Source organism: Scyliorhinus torazame, chromosome 5, assembly GCF_047496885.1.
Source record: "Scyliorhinus torazame isolate Kashiwa2021f chromosome 5, sScyTor2.1, whole genome shotgun sequence".
Classification (NCBI taxonomy): domain Eukaryota; kingdom Metazoa; phylum Chordata; class Chondrichthyes; order Carcharhiniformes; family Scyliorhinidae; genus Scyliorhinus; species Scyliorhinus torazame.
Window position 1 is genome coordinate 75096127 of NC_092711.1, and position 19431 is coordinate 75115557.

The following is a 19431-nucleotide window of genomic DNA, read 5'->3' on the forward strand; positions in this document are numbered from 1 at the left end:
TGACTTTTTTCGGCATAATCCTACCAATCCGAATCCTGAAGTCTTCCAGGGACGTGATAACAAATATTAATTCAAGGATTAGGTAGGTGAGTGCCGGGCAATCAGGATAAGTGACAGATTATAGGTGAGTGGCACCAGAACCTACGGAAAAGCAGCTCCCGCACCCGTATCAAATATCAGACAGCTCAGCCACAGGCAGATTTTGATGAGGGTGTCGAGGGTTATGGGGAACTGGCAGGTAAATGGAGAGAAAGGAGGGATTTATTTACTCAAAGATGTGGTGAAGCTTTGGAATTCTCTATCCTAGAGGATTCTAGAGATTCAGTCATCAAGTAGTTTCAAGACACAGATTGATAGGTTTCTAGAGATTGAAGATATCGAGGGATATGGGGGATAGTGTGGGGAAACGGTGCTGAGGTAGATCAGCCAATGATCCCATTGAATGGTTCAGGCTCAATGGGCCGAATGGCCAATTGCAGCTCATATTTGCTGTGATCTGGACAGGAAGCTGTGAGCATGGATCTGTCAATCAGCCTGAATCAGCACCTTCAGGAGAATAGAGAGGGTGAATATTAGACACAGCAGAGTGAGAATGGAGGGAGAGTATTTACAACTTTTGGGGAATGAGAGAGGAAAAAATGTGCCACCAAAACGAGAATTGTCTGTTCTGAGTTTCTATCCTGTACTGACAGTGATGAATTTTGTAAATTGTTTTTACAGGATATTAGACGAAGAGGAATTACAGACAGAAATCTCGATCAAATCTGACAAAGTCACTCGATTCCTTGGAACCTGAATATAATTGACCTTTGAATCTAGAAGAAGAAACATTTACCCGAACTGTCTTCTTCTTAAGATTTGGAACATCAGTTTCACTGGAAAAGCACCGAGACCCACACAAGCCGAGTGAGTGTGTTCCGGTGAACTGACTGTGGAAAGAGCTTCAACCAGACACACAGCCTGAAAAATATAACAACATTCACAGCGGGTAGAGACTGTACACATGTTGTCTGTGTAGACAAGGGTTCAACTGAGCATCTGGCCTGAGAGACAAGAAGAGACCCAAAACATGAAGAAACCGTGGAAATGTGGAGACTGTGCGAAGGGATTCAGAGCCCCATCTGAGCTGGAGACTCATCGACGCATTCACACTGGGGAGAGGCCATTCACCTGCTCTGTGTGTGGGAAGGGATTCACTCAGTTATCTCACCTGCAGACACACCAGCGAGTTCACACTGGGGAGAAACCATTCACCTGCTCTCAGTGTGGTAAAAGATTCAGTGATTCATCCACCCTGCGGAACCACCAGCGAGTTCACACTGGGGAGAGGCCATTCACCTGCTCTCACTGTTGGAAGGGATTCACTCAGTTATCTCACCTACAGTCACACCAGCGAGTTCACACTGGGGAGAAGCCATTCACCTGCCTTCAGTGTGGTAAAAGATTCAATGATTCATCCACCCTGCGGAACCACCAGCGAGTTCACACAGGGGAGAGGCCATTCACCTGCCTTCAGTGTGGTAAAAGATTCAGTGATTCATCCACCCTGCGAAAACACCAATGAGTTCACACTGGGGAGAGGCATTTCACCTGCTCTAAGTGTGGGAAAGGATTCAGTGATTCTTCCCGCCTATTGAGACACGTGCAAATTCACACTGGAGAAAGGCCATTCACCTGCTCTCAGTGTGGGAAGGGATTTACTCAGTTATCTCACCTGCGGACACACCAGCGAGTTCACACTGGGGAGACGCCGTCCACCCCTCAATGTGAGACGGGATTGCATGTTTAATCACACCTGCTGTGACCAACAATTTCACAATTGATTACAGGGGTTGGATTCTGCTGTTATTGTTTCTGCTCTACACCCAGGACTGCGTTTTGTTCATTCTGACAGGTGGTCAGTGGGGATGGTCGGAGGGTTTCTTTCTGCTGGACTGGCCGGTCTCACCACTTCGCCTCCAGTGGGCTGATGCTCTTTGAGCCTTGTTGCTAATACCTGGCTTCAAATTGCACAAGGATCACAGAGTGAAAGGGTGTTTGGAAGTTTGAAGATATTTAGTTTCTGTTTTTGTTTGAACCCGCCCCCCCCCCACAAAACAAAAATATGCCACATTGCCATGGAGATGGGCCCTGGTGGTTACAAGGTTATTTTGTTTAATTTATCTGGGTGTTCCTCACAGTAGAAAACTATGAGGGGCAAGTTGTCTAAGGTGGACTGGGAAACTGATTAGTACAGGGAATACCGAATATTTAAGGAATTATTACATATTTATCAGGGTCGGTTAGCGCAGTTGGCTAGACGACTGTCTTGTGGTGCAGAGCAAAACCAACAGTGAGGATTCAACTCCCGTATAGGCTGAGTTTATTTATGAAGGCCCCGCTTTCTCAACTAGGCCCCTCGCCTGAGGTGTGCTGACCCTCAGGTTAAATCATCACCAGTCAGCTCTCTCACTGTCAAAGGGCAGAGCAGCCTATGGTCCTCTGGGATTTTAGGACTTTTATTACACATATATACAACAAATATAGATTCCTTTAAGGAACAAAATTCATTCCAACAGGAAAAGTAATGTAACCGTGACTAACAAGAAAAGTTAAAGATCCCATTAGATCAATGGAAGAGGCTCATAACATGTCACAATAGTGGTAAACCTGCTGATTAGGAACTTACATAGATACATAGAAGATAGGAGCAGTAGGAGGCCTATTGGCCCTTCGAGCCTGCTCCGCCATTCATCACGATCATGGCTGATCATCCAATTCAATAGCCTAATCCTGCTTTCTCCCCATAGCCTTTGATCCCATTCTCCCCAAGTGCTGTATCCAGCCGCTTCTTGAATGTATTCAAAGTTTTAGCATCAACTACTTCCTGTGGTAGTGAATTCCACAAGCTCACCACTCTTTGTGTGAAAAAATGTACATAAATGTTTATGTATTTGCTGGTTCACATTCATATTCTGTTCTCCCTCGCTTTCTCAATGTCTTGGTCCTTTGCTGTATTATAAAATCCTCCCAATCAGGCCGATGTCGTGGCCTTTGCGTCCCTCGTAGCCCGGCGCAGGATCCTACTCATGTGGAAGGAGGCAAAACCCCCCGGACTGGAGACCTGGGTAAACGATATGGCGGGGTTTATTAAACTGGAGCAGATAAAGTTTGCCCTGAGAGGATCGGCTCAAGGGTTCACCAGGCGGTGGCAGCCATTTCTCGACTACCTAGGGGAACGTTAGAGGGAAGACGGATGACCAGCAGCAGCAACCCAGGGGGGAGGGGAGGGGGGGGGGAGGCTCAATTGAGTATAGGTCAATAGAGTATGAGGTTTTGTTACTTGTATATTATTATTATTGTTAAAAAGTTTTAAAATTTCTGTTTTGTTACTGTTATCATTTCGCTTGTTTTGTAAGCGGGAAAAATGTTGCTCAGGGAAAAAAATTTCAATAAAATATATTAAAAAAAAAAAAAAAAAATCCTCCCAATCCTCAGGTTTATTCCTACTTCTGATAACTTTATCGGCCTTTTCTTTCAATCTTATCCAATACTTCACTTCCTCTGGTAGTCACGGTTCTCTGGCCTTTTGGGGTTCTTGTGCCTTGAAGGAATGTAAACTGTGTAATAATTATTGAAAGTCTATCCATTACCTGTGGACTGTCACACCTTTTAATGTATTTACCCCCCAATCCACCTCAGCTAATTTGTCCCTTCTACCATCAAAATTTCCTTCAAACTTAATACCCTGGCTTCAGATTGGAATACCTCATATTCAATATTCTGGTCACTCATCCCTAAAGGTTGTTTTCAGCGTGATTATCAATTAGCCCTTTATCGTTGCAAAATATTAGATCTACAAGAGCCTGTTCTCTAGTCGGTTCCTCAACTTACTGCTGTAGATAACTGTCCCTAACACACTCCAGAAACTTGTCCTCCACAGCATCAGTGCCCATTAGGTTTACCCAGTCTATATGCAGATTGAAGTCACCCATTACGGTTTTACCCATGCTACATGTTTCTCCAAACTCCGATTAATACCATATCCCACACAACCCCTGCTGTTTGGTGACCTGTAACAGCTCTTACCAAAGTTTCCTGCCCCATGCTGTTTCTTGGCTTCACCCAAACATATTCCATGTTTTGTATTCCTGATCTGAGATCCACTGTTACTAATGTTCTGATGCCGTCCCCTATTATCCGAGCAACACACCTCCTTTTCCGTTTCGCCTGCAACATCAGCAAACTAAGTGACCATATCTTTGGTCCCATCATCAAAGTCATTGATCTGAATTGTGAAATGTTGATGCTCCAGCACTGATCCCTGTGACACACCGCTCATTACATCTTGCCTACCAGAAAATGGCCTGTTTGTGCCTACACTCGGTTTTCTGGCAGCTGGCTAATCTTTCCCTGTGAAAGACAGTTCTGGGATTAAAGGCTGCCAGACGGCGAAATGAAAAGAACGGAAGTAAATCCTCGGGAATGAATCATCACTTTGGACTGGTTCTGAGATAATTCAGTATCGACTTCCAGGGCAGAGTAACTATAATCGTGGAGTGCGACTTTAGATTGTGTAACTTTGGTACGGTAGCACAGTGGTTAGCACTGTTGCTTCACAGCGTCAGGGTCCCAGGTTTTATTCCCATTTGGGTCACTTGTGCAGAGTCTGCACGTTCTCCCCATGTCTGCGTGGGTTTCCTCTGGGTGTTCCGGTTGCCTCCCATAAAGGTGTGCTCGTTAGGTGAATTAGACATCCTGAATTCTCCCTCCGGGTACCCGAAGAGGCGCCGGAGTGTGGCGATTAGGGGATTTTCACAGTAACTTCATTGCAATGTTAATGCCAGCCCAGTTGTGACAATAATAAAGATTATTATTATAAAAGAGCAAAGTTCTATGTGTAGGTTAAAGTAGCTTCTAGTTTGTTTGTTTGTTGCATTCAAAGTCATAAAACTTGGAAGTCCCGCCATGTGATTCTTTCATTTGTTGACTGGGAATTCGATTTTTTTTCCAAGAAGTTGCTGATCTTTATGGAGGTCCTAATCCACAAATTTTGACTTCCCATTTGAGCCTCGGGCACCTTTCTGTCTCTATTGCTCGTGTCAATGACAGCCAGGTGATGGAGCGGAGGGTTGAATTTAGCTGAGAATCAAGGAGCCTGTGCACGAATAGAGACAGGAAGGTGTTGGAGGCCTGCCTGGGAAATGGACCTCCAACTAATCAGGGGGGGGGGGGGGGGGGCTGATGGTGATGCGACCCCAGGGTTCAGTGCCCCTGTGTCCAAAGCGGGGAGTCACGGGAACAGGGTACAGAGAAGCCAAGGGAAACTATTTGGGACCAGAACATTGTGAACATCCTGTTACTCTGGTTATCTTTGATCCTCAAGTAATTTTCTGTTAGTTTTTTGAACCATGATCTGTTTCGTCAATAAACTTTTAACCAGAATTTTTTTTAATTTGGTGGACTTTTCCTGATTAAATTTGTTCACTTTCCGGAAAGTGGGTGAGAGGGGTTGCCGAGCTCTTTCACAGAAAGTGAGTCCCTCTAAGGTAACTGGTAAAGGAGCCAGAGGGGTAGAGGAGATTTGATTTTTCTTTTGATACATTGTTTAAAAATGAAAATGAGGTTCAGGGAATCAATCATGACTAATTTATCAAGATTCTTTGAGGAAGTAACAAGGGATGTCAATAAAGGGGAACCTGTGGATGTGCTTTATCTGGATTTCCAGAATGTATTTCCCAAGGTGTCACATCAAAGGTTATTACACAAAATAAGAGCTCATGGTGTAGGGGCAACATATCAGCATGGAAAGAGGATTGGTTAGCGAGGAGGAAGCAGCCAGTAGGTATAAATGGGTCATTTCTGGTTTGGTAAGATGTGACAAGTGGAATGTCACCAGGATCAGTGCTGGGCTCTCACCCATTTACAATCTGTATGAATGTGTTGGATGACGGGATTGAATGTATGGCGGCTACATTTTCTGATGCCTCAGATAGGTCGGACAGTAATTTGTGAGGTGAATTTCAGGACTCTGCAAAGGCTACAAATAGGTTAAGTGAGTGGCAAAAACCTGACAGATGGAGCTTAGCTTTGGAAAATGTGAATTGTCCACTTTGTCAGGGAGTATTAAATAAAACAATATTTTTTAAATGGAGAGAGATTGCAGAACAGGGATCGGCGTGCCCTGGAATCGCAAGTTAGTCTGCAGGTACAGCAAGTGATTAGGAAGGTCCATGGAATATTGTTGTTTATTGCAAAGGAAAAGGCTGGCCTGCCTTGGTCTGCTTTAAAAGCCAGCGATTTAGCCCTGTGCTCAACCAGCCCCTGGTTTGGAAAGAAGGTTGACTGCCCGGATTCCTGGAATGAGGGGGGTTAGCCTTTGAGGAAAGGTTTCACAGGTTGGGCCTGGATCCATTGCAATTTAGAAGAACGAGTGATGATCTTATTTAAACACATGAGACCCTGGAAGGAATTGACAGAGAGAATGCTGAGAGGATGTTTCCCCTTGTGGCAGAGACTAGAACTAGGGGACACCATTTACAAATAAGGGGTCTCCCATTTAAGATGCTGATAATTTTGCCCCCTGATGGCTGTGGGTCTGTGAATCTTTCTTCCCCACAGAGGGCGGGAGGCAGGGCATTGAATCTGCTTTGAGGCTGAATTTGATAGATTTTTGATTGACAAGGGAGTGAAAGGGTGGAGGAAGGAAAGGAGTTGAGACCACAATCCGATTAGCCCTGATTTAATTGAATGGAGGAGCAGGATCGAGGAGCCGAATGGCCGACTCCTGCTCCTAATTTGTATTGACCCTTAACACCCCCACTTTCCCAAACTCTGAAATGATTCACAGTTAGAACCCTTATTGGTGGCAGTGGTCAGATTTTATTCAGTATAAATACGAGCTGACACAGTCTAATGTCTGAGCAGTAGTATCAAAGTGCAGCAGCATTACCATTGCATTCTGGGTAGAAGCACCATCTCCATTGATTGTTTTAAAGTCAGTTTCTCTCTGGAGTGTGTCACTGCCTTGATGATGTCACAATGTTGTCTCAATCCCTTGGACACATTAACCATTTCATCTCCTGCTGTGTCTGAAGTAGCTGTGTGTGTTTGGGACCCGGTCCTCAGTCCGTTTCAACATGAATTTACACTTGCTGTTCTTCACATGTAACAAATCACATCTGCACTCTCACACCGGTATCCCAAAATCATGTCACACATTCTTAACTCTCAGATGTGCTGATGAAAAGACCAAAGTAAGTCTGTCTTTCTGATCTCCCCCTGTTACGGTGCTGATATTTTATGTAGTGGCTGGACTTCTATAAAACAAAGTTCATGGGCAAGGATTTGGGCAGCACGGTAGCATTGTGGCTAGCACAACTGCTTCACAGCTCCAGGGTCCCAGGTTCGATTCCAGCTTGGGTCACTGTCTGTGCGGAGTCTGCACATCCTCCCCGTGTGTGCGTGGGTTTACTCCGGGTGCTCCGGTTTCCTCCCACAGTCCAAAGATGTGCAGGTTAGGTGGATTGGCCATGATAAATTGCCCTTAGTGTCCAAAATTGCCCTTAGTGTTGGGTGGGGTTACTGGGTTATGGGGATAGGGTGGGGGTGTTGACCTTGGGTAGCTGCTCTTTCCAAGAGCCGGTGCAGACTCGATGGGCCAAATGGCCTCCTTCTGCACTGTAAATTCTATGATCTATATGTAAATATTTCCAAGAGAAAGTGATCAACTCATTCATCCCATCTACACATTCCAGACTTTCACTGGAATTTAGGTGGATACCAGATTCAAATATTCCATTCAGACACACCCTAGGGAAAGTATTCCAATTCATTTATTGTCCAGGACAATATATTCACAAGATTTTTAAAACAGAAATTAAACATTCCAAATTGATTTCAGATATTAACATATTCTGTTTGTTCTTTATGGTCGATGTCAGACTGGGGTTGTTCACCTTGTAGCAAAGGAGGTTGAGGGAGAGTTGATAGAGGTGGACAAGATTACAACAGGTTTCGATAAGGTGGATAAAGAAAAGCTGTTCCCATTAGCTGAAGGGACGAGGACGAGGGGGGACACAGATTTTAGGTTTTGGGTAAGAGATGCAGGGGGAATGTGAGGGAGAATATTTTGATGCAGCGAATGGTAATGATTTGGAACTCACTGCCTGTGAGGAGGGTGGAAATTAAGACAATGTGAGATTTCAAACAGAAACCGAATGGGCATTTAGGGATCTAAACTTGCAGGGCTACAGGGATAGAACAGGGCAATGGAACTGACTGATTTGCAACAGGGAATCGATGCGCTGAATAGCCTCCTTCTCTGACCTCATGACCATAAGACATAGGAGCAGAATTAGGCTGCTCGGCCCATCGAGTCTGCTCTGCCATTCAATCATGGCTGATATTTTTCTCAACCCCATTTTCCTGCCTTTTCCCCATAACCCTTGATCCCCTTATTAATCAAGAACCTATCTATCTCTGCCTTAAAGGTATTCAGTGACTTGACCTCCACAGCCTTCTGCAGCAGAGTTCCACAGATTCACCACCCTCTGGCTTAGGAAATTCCTCCTCATCTCTGTTTTAAAGGATCGTCCCTTTAGTCTGACGCTGTGCCCTTGGGTTCTAGTTATTCCTCCCAGTGGAACCATCCTCTCCACGTACTCTGATCTAAAAAGTACAATTTCAACAGCTCCAGTCTCTCCAATTCACTGAAGTCTCATCCCTGCTCCCATTCTCGGAAATCTCCTCTGCATCCTCTCTGAGAACTTCACATCTTTCCTAACATGTGGGGCCCATTTATAGGGTTGCTTTCTCGAGGGATAGAATCGAAAAGCAGGGAGGTTATGTTCAACTTGTTTGGAACCAGGGTTAGACTACACTGGGAGCTCTGTCAACATTCTGATCTCCATTGAGAAAAAGGAAATAGAGACACTGGAGAAGGAGCAACAAAGATTCACAAAAATAATACCAGGCCCAAGATCATTTAACCCTCAGGAAAGGCTGGGATTGCTTTTCTCTATAAAAGAGAAGACTGAAGGGTGACCTGATGGGAGTCTAAGATTATGCAGTGGTTCAATAATCCAATAGGAATTTCAATGGGAACCCTCTTACCCAGCGAGTGGTGAGAACGTGGAACTCACAACCACAGCAAGTGGTTGATGTGAACAGCATGAATACATTGAAGGGGAAGCTAGATACAGACATGAGGGAGAAAGGAATAGAAGGAAATGCTGATGGCAGAGATGTAGAGGGGCGGGTGGAGGATCATGTGGAGCATAAATACTGACACAGACCAATTGGTCCGACTGGCCTGGCCCTGTGCTGTAGGCTCAATGGAACAGAGACAAATATATTTATGAGAGATTTACCTGCAGTTGTAGAAATAACAGTATTTACTACTCAGGATAAAATAAGTGTCCTTCATCAGTTTGTGGATCATTCCAGTGGAAATGTGCTCTGGAAGCAAAGTCAGGAGACCGGCTAGTCCAGCAGAAAGAAACCCTCCGACCCTCCCACTTCACTAACTGTCAGAATGTCAGTCCTGGATGTGATTAACAGCAGCAACAACAGCAGAATCCAACCCTTGTAATCGCTTGTGAACTCGCTGATGTGTCTGCAAGTTGGCTGACTTGTGTGAATCCCTTCCCACAAACAGAACAGGTGAATGGTCTCTCCCCGGTGTGAACTCTCTGATGTGTCAGCAGGCTAGATGACTGAGTGAATCCTTTCCCACACTGAGAGCAGAGGAATGGCCTCTCCCCAATGTGAATTCGCTGGTGAGAGAGCAGGGTGGAGGACTGTGTGAGTGAATCCCTTCCCACACTCGGAGCAAGTGAACGGCCTCTCACCTGTGTGAAAACGCTGGTGTATCAGCAGCTTGGATAACTGAGTGAATCCCTTCCCACACTGAGAGCAGGTGAACGGCCTCTCACCTGTGTGAACCCACTGGTGTTTCTGTAGATTGGATGAATTAGTAAATCCTTTGTCACACTGGGAGCAGGTGAATGGCTTCTCCCCGGTGTGAACTCTCTGCTGTGTCTGCAAATGGGACAACAGAGTGAACGCCTTCCCACATTCAGAGCAGGTGAATGGCTTCTCCCCGGTGTGAACTCGCTGGTGTGACTGCAGGTTGGATGATCGACTGAATCCCTTCCCACAATCACAGCAGGTGTATGGCCTCTCCCCGGTGTGAACTCGCTGGTGCATCAGAAGGTTGGATGAATCACAGTCAAAGCAGGTGAACGGCCTCTCTCCAGTGTGGGTGCATCGATGGATTTCCACCTCAGACGGAGCTTTGAATCCCTTCCCACAGTCCCCACATTTCCACGGTTTCTCCATTGTGCGGGTCACCTTGTGTCTCTCCAGGTTCGTTGATCAGTTGAAGCCTCGTCCACACAGAGCACGGGTGCAGTCTCTCCACGCTGTGAATGGTGTGATGTTTTTCAGGCTGTGTAACTGGTGAAAGATCTTTCCACAGTCAGTTCACATGGAACATTCTCACTCGAGTGTGTGTTGTGTGGGTCTCGGTGCTTTTCCTGTCACACTGATGTTTCCACAGTCAGTTCACATGGAACACTCTCACTCGGGTGTGTGTTGTGTGGGTCTCGGTGCTTTTCCAGTCACACTGATGTTTGAAACCTGTAGCTGACAGTTCGGGCAAACATTTCTCCTAGATTCAAAGCCCGATGACATTCAGGTTCCAAGGAATCGAGTGACTGTCAGATCGAGACGTGACGTTTGAGACTTCTGTTTGTAATTCCTCCTCATCTAATATCCTGTAAAAACAATTTACAAAATTCATCACTGTCAGTACAGGATAGAAACTCAGAACAGACAATTCTAGTTTCTATGTCACATCTTTTCCTCTCTCTTATTCCCCGAAAGCTGCAAATCTCCATCCCACACACGCTCCCTCCATTCTTACTCTGCTGGATCCCGGTGGTGTGCCACTCGACACTGGCTTCCAGTCACTAAAGCAGCCATCTGTCATCACCCTCTGTCTCCTACAGCTGAGCTGATTTTGAATCCACCTTATCATGTTACGTGTATCCCATGTGCTTTTGCCTTCTTTATAAAGTCTCCCCTGTGGGATCTTGTCAAAGGCTTTGCTGAAATCCATGTAAACCACATCAACTGCCCTATCCTCATCTACACAGCTGGTCACATAAAAAATCAATTCAGATTTGTTAGGCATAACCTCCCTCTAACAATGCCATGTGGACTATTCCTGATCAAATATTGCCTCTTCAAGTGAAGGTAAGTCTCGCTCCTTCTGAATTTTCTGCAATATTTTCCCTACCACTGACATGAAATGAATTGAAAATGAGACTCATTAGTCTGTAGTTCTCTAATTTATCTCTACAACCTTTCTGAAATAGTGGGACCACATTAGGTGTTCAACAGTCCTCTGGCGCCTCTCTGTGGGCAGAGAAGAATTAGAAATTTGGTTCAGAGCCCCTGCAATCTCCTCCCTCGTCTCTCAGCATCCTGGGACACAGTTCATTCAGACTTGGAGATTCGTCCACTTTTAAGCCAGCCAATACCTCCAATACCATGTCACTCCCTATCTCAATTTGCTCGTAAACGTCAGTCTCTCTGTCTGAGTTCCATGTCTACCTTCTCATTCTCTTGGGTGAAGACAGATGTGAAGTATTTGTTCAACGTCCAACCAATGCCCTCTGGCTCCACCCACAGATTTCCCCCTTTGTCCCTAATGGGAACACTGTTCTTGATCTGTTGAAAGATCATGCTGACCTGAAACATTAACTCTGTTTCCCTCCCCAGACGCTGCCTGGTATGCTGAAGCTTTCCAGCTTTTGTGTTTTTTTTTGTGAAATCACAGCAGTCCAGATGGTGTCTAACGAGGATTTTATATATCTCAGTGCTTCGCCAGTCACACAGATATTGGAAATCTTTACCTACAAACAGAACAGACCAGAAGAAACAGGAACACGAGTCAACCGTTCAGCCCTATGAGCTGCTCCACCATTTAATAAGATCATGGCTGATCTAACACTCACTATGTCCTTCCTACCTTCCCTCAGTAACCCTTAATTCCCCTACTGATTAAAAACAGATCGATCTCAGCCTTGCAACTGATCAAGGACTCGGCCTCCACATTTCCTGGGGTAAATAATTCCAAGATTTACCATTTTGGGAGAAGAAATTCTTTCCACATTTGGCAGTCCCTCATCTTTCCTTGAAGAAGGTGATCAAGACTGTACAGTGTTCTAAATGTGGCCTCACTGGCTGCTTGTGCAGTTGCAGCAACACCACTTTGCTATTAGACTCCACCCTCCTTGAAATAAATATAATAATAATCTTTATTAGTGGCAGAAGTAGGTTTTACACTGCAATAATAAAAACTTGGACAGCCAGCACAGGGATCAACCCTGTAACCCTGGCATTATTAGCACCACACTCTAACCATTCTTGATTCACTGAATTGTCCACCCTGCGGAATGGCCACCATCAGTGTTAGAAATCTTTCTATATTCCTGATTACCATCTCATTTTGTCTTACATCCCTTTCGCCATTTAATCTCTCCTGCATTTCATAGACCTCTTATATTCTACTTGTGACAATAATAATGATGATTATTATTATTACACAATCGAGTTCTGGTCAGATTCGTAACTCAGGAGCATTAAAAGACCCCTGGATAGAAAGAACCGCTGACTTATGCACAATAACAGGAATCTTTATTATTGTCACAAGTAGGCTTACTGCTCAAGGCAGTTATGAATAGCAATAAATACTGGCCCAGCCAGCCATCCAGTATAAAATTAATGAATTTTTAAAAAGCAAAAACATTGCAGATGTTGGAATATCAAAATATGACACACTAATGAGGTTAGACCGCATCTGTAGAGAGAAAGGAACAGAATTATAGGTTGAGGTTTGAGCTGCGGTTAGTCGCCAGTAAAACACTGACTTCCTGCAGCTCATGAATGGTGGCTAAGGTTCCCACAATCCTCCGCGGCCCAGAAACCTCTCATCCAACTCTCTCATTGCGCAGGCGCTGAGTGCGCATGCTCCAGGGCCAGCCGCGGGGCATTCTAGGTGGCTTCCTCTTCCGATTCGGAGGGAACCGGGAAGTGGTGGCGCGGATAGGCTGCAATAAACTGGTAAGGATATGGAACCCAAGGGGGGAGGGGGGGAGAGAGAGAGAGAGAGAGAGAGAGAGATGATGGATGGAGCCAGCTGTGGAGAGGAGAGTGTCTCAACTCCCGAGTGAAGGCCGCAAACCCTCAATAAGACCCTGAGGTAGCGAGATTTTGGCTCTGGGTCCTGTGTCTGGGACCAGGCCCAGGCGAGCGGCCGCCATGTTGGTTCACCGAGGAGAAGAGCGCTGGCGGCTGGCCGAGGTCAGACAATGGGCAGGACTTTAGGGTCTCTTTTCCAACTGGGTCCTAATGCCGGGCCGATCGTTTAAATTGTTAATAAGCGGCATTGTGGTTGGCACTGCTGCCTCACAGCGACAGAGACCTGGATTCGAATCCGAGCTTGGGTGGTTGTCGTTGTGAAGTTTGCAGTCTCCCTGTGTCTGTGGATTTCTTCCGGTGCTCTGCTGTCCTCCCTCAACCCAAAGATCTACAGGTTAGGGGGGGGGGGGGGGGGCTCAGGCAGGATGCTCTTTTAGAAAGTCAGCTTTGCTACACGGAGGGGTCTGGGCTAGTCGGAGCAGAAATTCTGCTCCTAGTCTGCTTAAAATACCAATTTGTACATCTGGATGGGTGAGCCCTATGGGGGATGCTGCTGGCCTCTCTTTTGTGCTCTTGTCCATGTTCAGGTGGCCCTGGAGCGGGACCATGAGGTGTCCACGCTTGATACCTTCCACAGCTGTTGTTACCTCGGGTGCAGAGTGCTTCTGAGACACTGAAAGCACCATTCTTGTTCAGTTAAAAAGCTTTCCTTTTTTTCCTAAATTTTTAGTCCCCAATTTTTTTTTCCAATTAAGGGGCAATTTAGCATGGCCAATTCACCTACCCTGCACATCTTTTGGGTTGTGGGGATGAGACCCACGCAGACAGGCGGAGAATGTACAACTCCACATGGGCAGTGACCCGGCGCCGTATCGAATCCAGGTCCTCAGCGCCATGAGGCAGCATTGCTAACCACAATGCTACCCTAGCTTACCATTGTTTATGTTGGGATTTTTCCTCCTTTTACTTTAATTGGGCAACATATTTGGGGAAACCAGAGAGGGAAGAATATTCCATAGAAATTAGAATTATTTGTTCTGAATTTCTATCCTGGAATGAAAGTGATACTGACACTGTCAACTCCTTTTACAGGGGATTGGAAGGAGAGGATTTGACACATTCACCAGGATCTGAATATCACCAACTTTTGAATGTGGATGGAGAAATGTTTGTCTGTTCTGTTTGTGGGAAAGGATCGGAAACATCATTGTGACTGGACAAGCACCGAGACCCACACACACCTGAGTGAGAGTGTTCCAGTGAACTGACTGAAAAGCCTGAACAAACATTGCACCATTCACAGTGGGGAGAAACCGTACACGTGTTGTATGTGTGGAAGAGGCTTCAACTGATTATCCAGGCCTGTTTTTTTTTTCATTTGTTCATGGGATGTGGGCATTGCTGGTTGTGGAAGCATTTATTGCCCATCCCTGAGGGCATTTAAGAATCAACCACATTGCTATGGATCTGGAGTCGTATGTAGGCCAGACCTGAAGGACATCAGTGAACGAGATGGGTTTTTACAAAAATTGACAATGGTTTCATGGTCATCATTAGAATTTGAATTCCAGATCTTTATTGAATTCAATTTACCATCTGCCGTGGTGGGATTTGAACCTGGGTCCCGAGAGCTTTACCCTGGGTCTCTAGATTGTTAGTCCAGTGACAATACCACTACGTCACTGCCTTGGTAACACAAGGAGGCCGGCAGCATGGGAAAACCGTGGAAATGTGGGGACTGTGGGAAGGGACTCAGATCCCCATCAGAGCTGGAAAATCATCGATGGAGTCACACCAGGGAGAGGACTTTCAACTGCTCTGACTGTGGGAAAAGCTATAAGAATGCTGGGAGTCTAATTATTCATCAACGTGTTCACACGAGAGAGAAGCTGTTTACCTGCTCCACCTGTGAAAAGGAATTCACTTCAGCATCCAGCCTAACGTCGCACCAGCGAGTTCACACTGGAGAGAAACTGTACGATTGCTGTCAGTGTGGGAAGAGCTTCCGGTCTTCATCCAACCTCACAGAGCATCTACGGGTTCACACTGGGGAGAGACCATTCCACTGCTCTGAGTGTGGGCAGAGATTCACTTGTTCTTCCCACCTCACTGATCACAAGCGTGTCCACACTGGTGAGAGGCCGTTCATCTGCTCCGTGTGTGGGAAGGGATTTATTAAATCAGCACACGTTCTTAGACACCAGCGTATTCACACTGATGAGAGACCATTCACCTGCTCTGAGTGTGGGAAGAGTTACACTAATCCATATAATCTCCGGGATCACCAGCGAGTTCACACTGGGGAGAAACCCTTTTCCTGCGCTGAATGTGGGAAGGGGTTCACTTTGAAATCGCAGCTTAAGAAACATAAACTTGTTCACACTGATGAGAGACCATTTCAATGCTCTGTCTGTGAGAAGAGCTTTAAAAGCGGAAGTGATTTGACAAAACACCAGCGAATCCATTCTGGGGAGAAGCCGTTCACCTGCCCCGTGTGTGGCAGAGGATTCACTCGGCCATCCAATCGTCTGAAACACCAGAGAGTTCACATGTGATTACAGGGATTGGATTCCTACACCCAGAAATGAACCATGTCCATTTTGACAGTTGAGATTTATTTCCCTAATGTTAAACTCGAGCCCTGTTAAAGGGATTAATAGAATGGACATGAATTGCATTAAATGGACAGTGTTGGAATCCTTCATTTCTCTTAGAAAGTGCTTTACACACAAAGAAGTTCTTTTGAAATGTAGTGACTGTTGTAATGTAGGAAATAAAGCAGCCAGATTGTGTACAACAGGCTCCAACAAACACAAATAAGATGCTGGAAATACTCAGCAGGTCAGGCAGCATCTGTGAAGCAAGAAAGTGAGTTCAAAACAAAACTATGATTATGACCAGATTATCTGTTCAGTGCTCATCACTGAGGGCTTTATAGTGAGCAGTTCACCCGAGAGAACTTCCTCCTTCGAAATATCATCAGCAGAACCTTTAAGTCCAGCTGCAAGAGCAGATGGGGTTATATTGGAAGGTTTCCTCTGAAAGACAGTGCTGTATTCCCTCGGTACAGCATCGGAATATCAGCTGGATTTTATGGTCCGGTTTCTGGAGGTGAAGTTGAACCCACATCCTCCTGACTCAGAGATGGGACTGTAACCACTGAACAATAACACCTCATCATGAACTCCAGATTATTTCCACTCTCACATCTTTGTTGTTCTCCTGAACAAATTAGCCCATTGAATCATGCAGGGGGATGAACAAAAGTCTTTACAGACACCTATAAGTGGGACTAGGTAGTAAATTTCAGTAGAAATTATTCATTTTTAGACAAGTTACATTTAATATTTATTGAATAAGCAAACAAGATCAAGGAAACCATTTTGAGACTAATATTTACATGTAAAGGGCATTTTGTATCCAGCTATTAAGCAATGAAGTGTATTCATCATTCACCAGCCAGAAACAAATAGCGTCAATTAAATTTAATTGAAGATTTAATAATCAGTTAGTATGTGTTTAAAGACATACCTAAAACTATATCAGTCTGTTTTAAATTATGTACTACAGCTTCTGTAAGAAGGAATGTATGATCTGATAAGATGGTTAGCAGTGAGGTTTCATACACTTGGTAATCTTATTTGGAACTGGAAGGTCATACAATGAATTGAAGAGTTGTGCAGGATCAGACAGGAGGGATACATTAAACATTCCCATTGTATCCTGATCTGAAACATTTACCCAAATGGTTAAAACCCAATCAAATCGATTCAGTAATGAAACTGACCAACCATTGAGTTCTAATCTGTTTATTCAAACTGAGAGAGGAGCTACTTAGGTATTTAAACCCCGAGGAGAAGGTCTGTTGCCAGCCAAGAACTGGAATCCCCAAAGCAAGATTCCCATCAGAATTGTTGTCAAAGAAGGGGTACAAGAGGGATTATGTTTTTACAGCCATCAACCAAAAGAAATGGTAAAGGTCTGTTTTGTGTTGATAAGTTTCCCCTTTTCCTTCTATATCGATCAGTTTACCCTTTCCCTTCTGTATCGATCAGTTTACCCTTTTCCTTCTGTATCGATCAGTTTACCCGTTTCCTTCAGTATCGATCAGTTTACCCTTTCCCTTCTGTGTCGATCAGTTTACCCTTTCCCTTCTGTGTCGATCAGTTTACCCTTTTCCTTCTGTGTCGATCAGTTTACCCTTTTCCTTCTGTGTCGATCAGTTTCCCCTTTTCCTTCTGTATCGATCAGTTTACCCTTTTCCTTCTGTATCGATCAGTTTACCCTTTTCTTTCTGTATCGATCAGTTTACCCTTTTCCTTCTGTTATCGATCAATTTACCCATTTCCTTCTGTATCGATATGCACCTTTATTCTCGTTTTTTAAAATAAATTGAGAGTACCCAATTCGTTTTTCCAATTGAGGGGCAATTTAGCATGTCCAATCCACCTACCTTGCACATCTTTGGATTGTGGGGCAAAACCCATGCAGACACAGGGAGAATGCAAACGCCACACTGACAGTGACCCAGAGCCGGGATCGAACCTGGGACCTCGGTGCCGTGAAGCAGCAGTGCTAGCCGCTGTGCCGCCGTGCTGCCCATGTATCTTTATTTTAACTACATTTCTTTCAATTTACCATCTGAAATTCCTGTCCTTCCTAATCGTTAAAAGTCTTGTTCAGACTTCTGGTTGTGGCGATGCGGAGCTAAGCCGCACATTTCGGCAGTTCCCGCTATAACGGACTTTTAGGCTCTCCGGAGGAGAATTTTTTTTGATTGAATCCCGTGTGGGAAGGTGAAGTAAGGTCCCCCTACGTCGTATGGCGGGGATTAGCAGTGGAGCGACGGAAAAAGAGGCTTTGGAGCAGTGGCAGAAACGAGGGGGAAAAAACAAGATGGCGGAGGGCAGAGATCGAGCAGCATGGGGGCCGGACCAGCAGGAGTTCCTTAGGCGCTGCGTGGAGGAGCTTAGAAAGGAGGTGCTGGCGCCAATGCTGATGGCGATCGAGGGGCTGAAGGAGACCCAGAAGGCCCAGGCGGTGGAGCTCCGTGAGGTGAGGGATAAAACTAACGAGGACGAGATCCTGGGCCTGGCGGTAAAGATGGAGGCGCACGAGGTGGGCCGAGAGATTCGAGGTCCTGGAGAACGGGTCGAGGAGGAAGAATCTCCGGATTCTGGGTCTGCCCGAAGGAGTGGAGGGGGCTGATGCCGGGGCGTATGTGAGCACGATGCTCCATTCGCTGATGGGTGCGGAGGTCTCTCCGAGCCCCCTGGAGCTAGAAGGGGCTCACCGGGTCCTGGCGAGGAGACCCAAGGCTGGCGAGCCGCCAAGGGCGATAGTGGCGAGGTTCCATCGCTTTGCGGACAAAGAGAGTGTTCTGAGATGGGCCAAGAAGGTGCGGAGCAGTAGACGGGAGAATGCGGTGATCCGAGTCTACCAGGACTGGAGTGCGGAGGTGGCAAAGAGGAGAGCTGGCTTCAACCAGGCCAAGGCGTTGCTGTGTAAAAAAAAGGGTGAGATTCAGAATGCTGCAGCCTGCGCGACTGTGGGTCACTTATCAGGACCGACACCACTATTTCGAAACACCAGAAGAGGCTTGGACCTTTTTCAAACGGAAAAATTGGACTCGAACTGAGGGGCTGTGGTTGTGGGGAGATGTTGACTGTATACAGGGTTGTAAATATGGGTAAAGAATGTTTCACGGGTGGGATGGGGGAAGAGTTTTTTCTTCTTTTGATGAGACAGTGGGGAATGTGGGCGTCGGTGTTGGAGGGAGGTGAGACTCGGGGATGGGTGAATTGGGATAAGGCCGCAACAGGAGCTGCGCCACATGGGGCGGGGCTGGCTCAGGAAAGCGCAGGCTTTTTCCCGCGTTAGGGGGGGGGGGGTGGAGGAACGTAAGGAGGAGGAGAGATTCCCACACGGGGGGGTCAAGGGGAAGCCGGGGTCAAGGGGAAGCCGGGGTCAGCAGAAGTTAGCTGACTCACGGAAGTAGTATGGGGGGAGCAAAAGAGCTAGATGAGGATCTAGCGGGAAGGGGGGGAAAATAGGGTTGCTGCTGCACTGGCCGAGGGGGAACTGAAAATGGAAGAGGTGGTTGGGGCGGGGGTTCCCCGTCTGGGGGACTGGAGGGTGCGGGAGACGCGGGCACGGGACTGGCCTAAGATAGGAGATGGCTAGTCGGGGGGGGGGGGGGGGGGGGGTAGTCCCCCAATCCAGCTGGTCACGTGGAATGTGAGA

At 46.1% G+C, this 19431-nt stretch overlaps 1 protein-coding gene and 1 long non-coding RNA gene across 3 annotated transcripts in view; one reads left to right on the forward strand and one right to left on the reverse strand.

Annotated features, from left to right (window-relative positions):
• The window catches only part of LOC140422622 (uncharacterized), a 51825-nt gene extending 35133 nt beyond the window's left edge, over positions 1–16692 (forward strand). Inside the window, exons 4-6 of the mRNA XM_072507627.1 lie at positions 1019–1558; positions 7923–8075; positions 14883–16692. Of these exons, the coding sequence (XP_072363728.1) occupies positions 1019–1558; positions 7923–8075; positions 14883–15743 (1554 nt within the window). The 3' untranslated portion in view covers positions 15744–16692. The remainder of the gene's footprint in view (positions 1–1018; positions 1559–7922; positions 8076–14882) is intronic.
• Positions 7800–13315, reverse strand: LOC140418501 (uncharacterized). 2 transcript variants are annotated; one of them, XR_011945089.1, is made up of 2 exons: positions 12132–13315; positions 7800–10757 (listed from the first exon to the last, which is right to left on the reverse strand). It is a non-coding gene; the product is annotated as an uncharacterized lncRNA (long non-coding RNA). The 2 variants fall into 2 exon arrangements; XR_011945088.1 differs by having other exon boundaries at positions 11737–13315.
• Positions 16693–19431: the final 2739 nt, after the last annotated feature.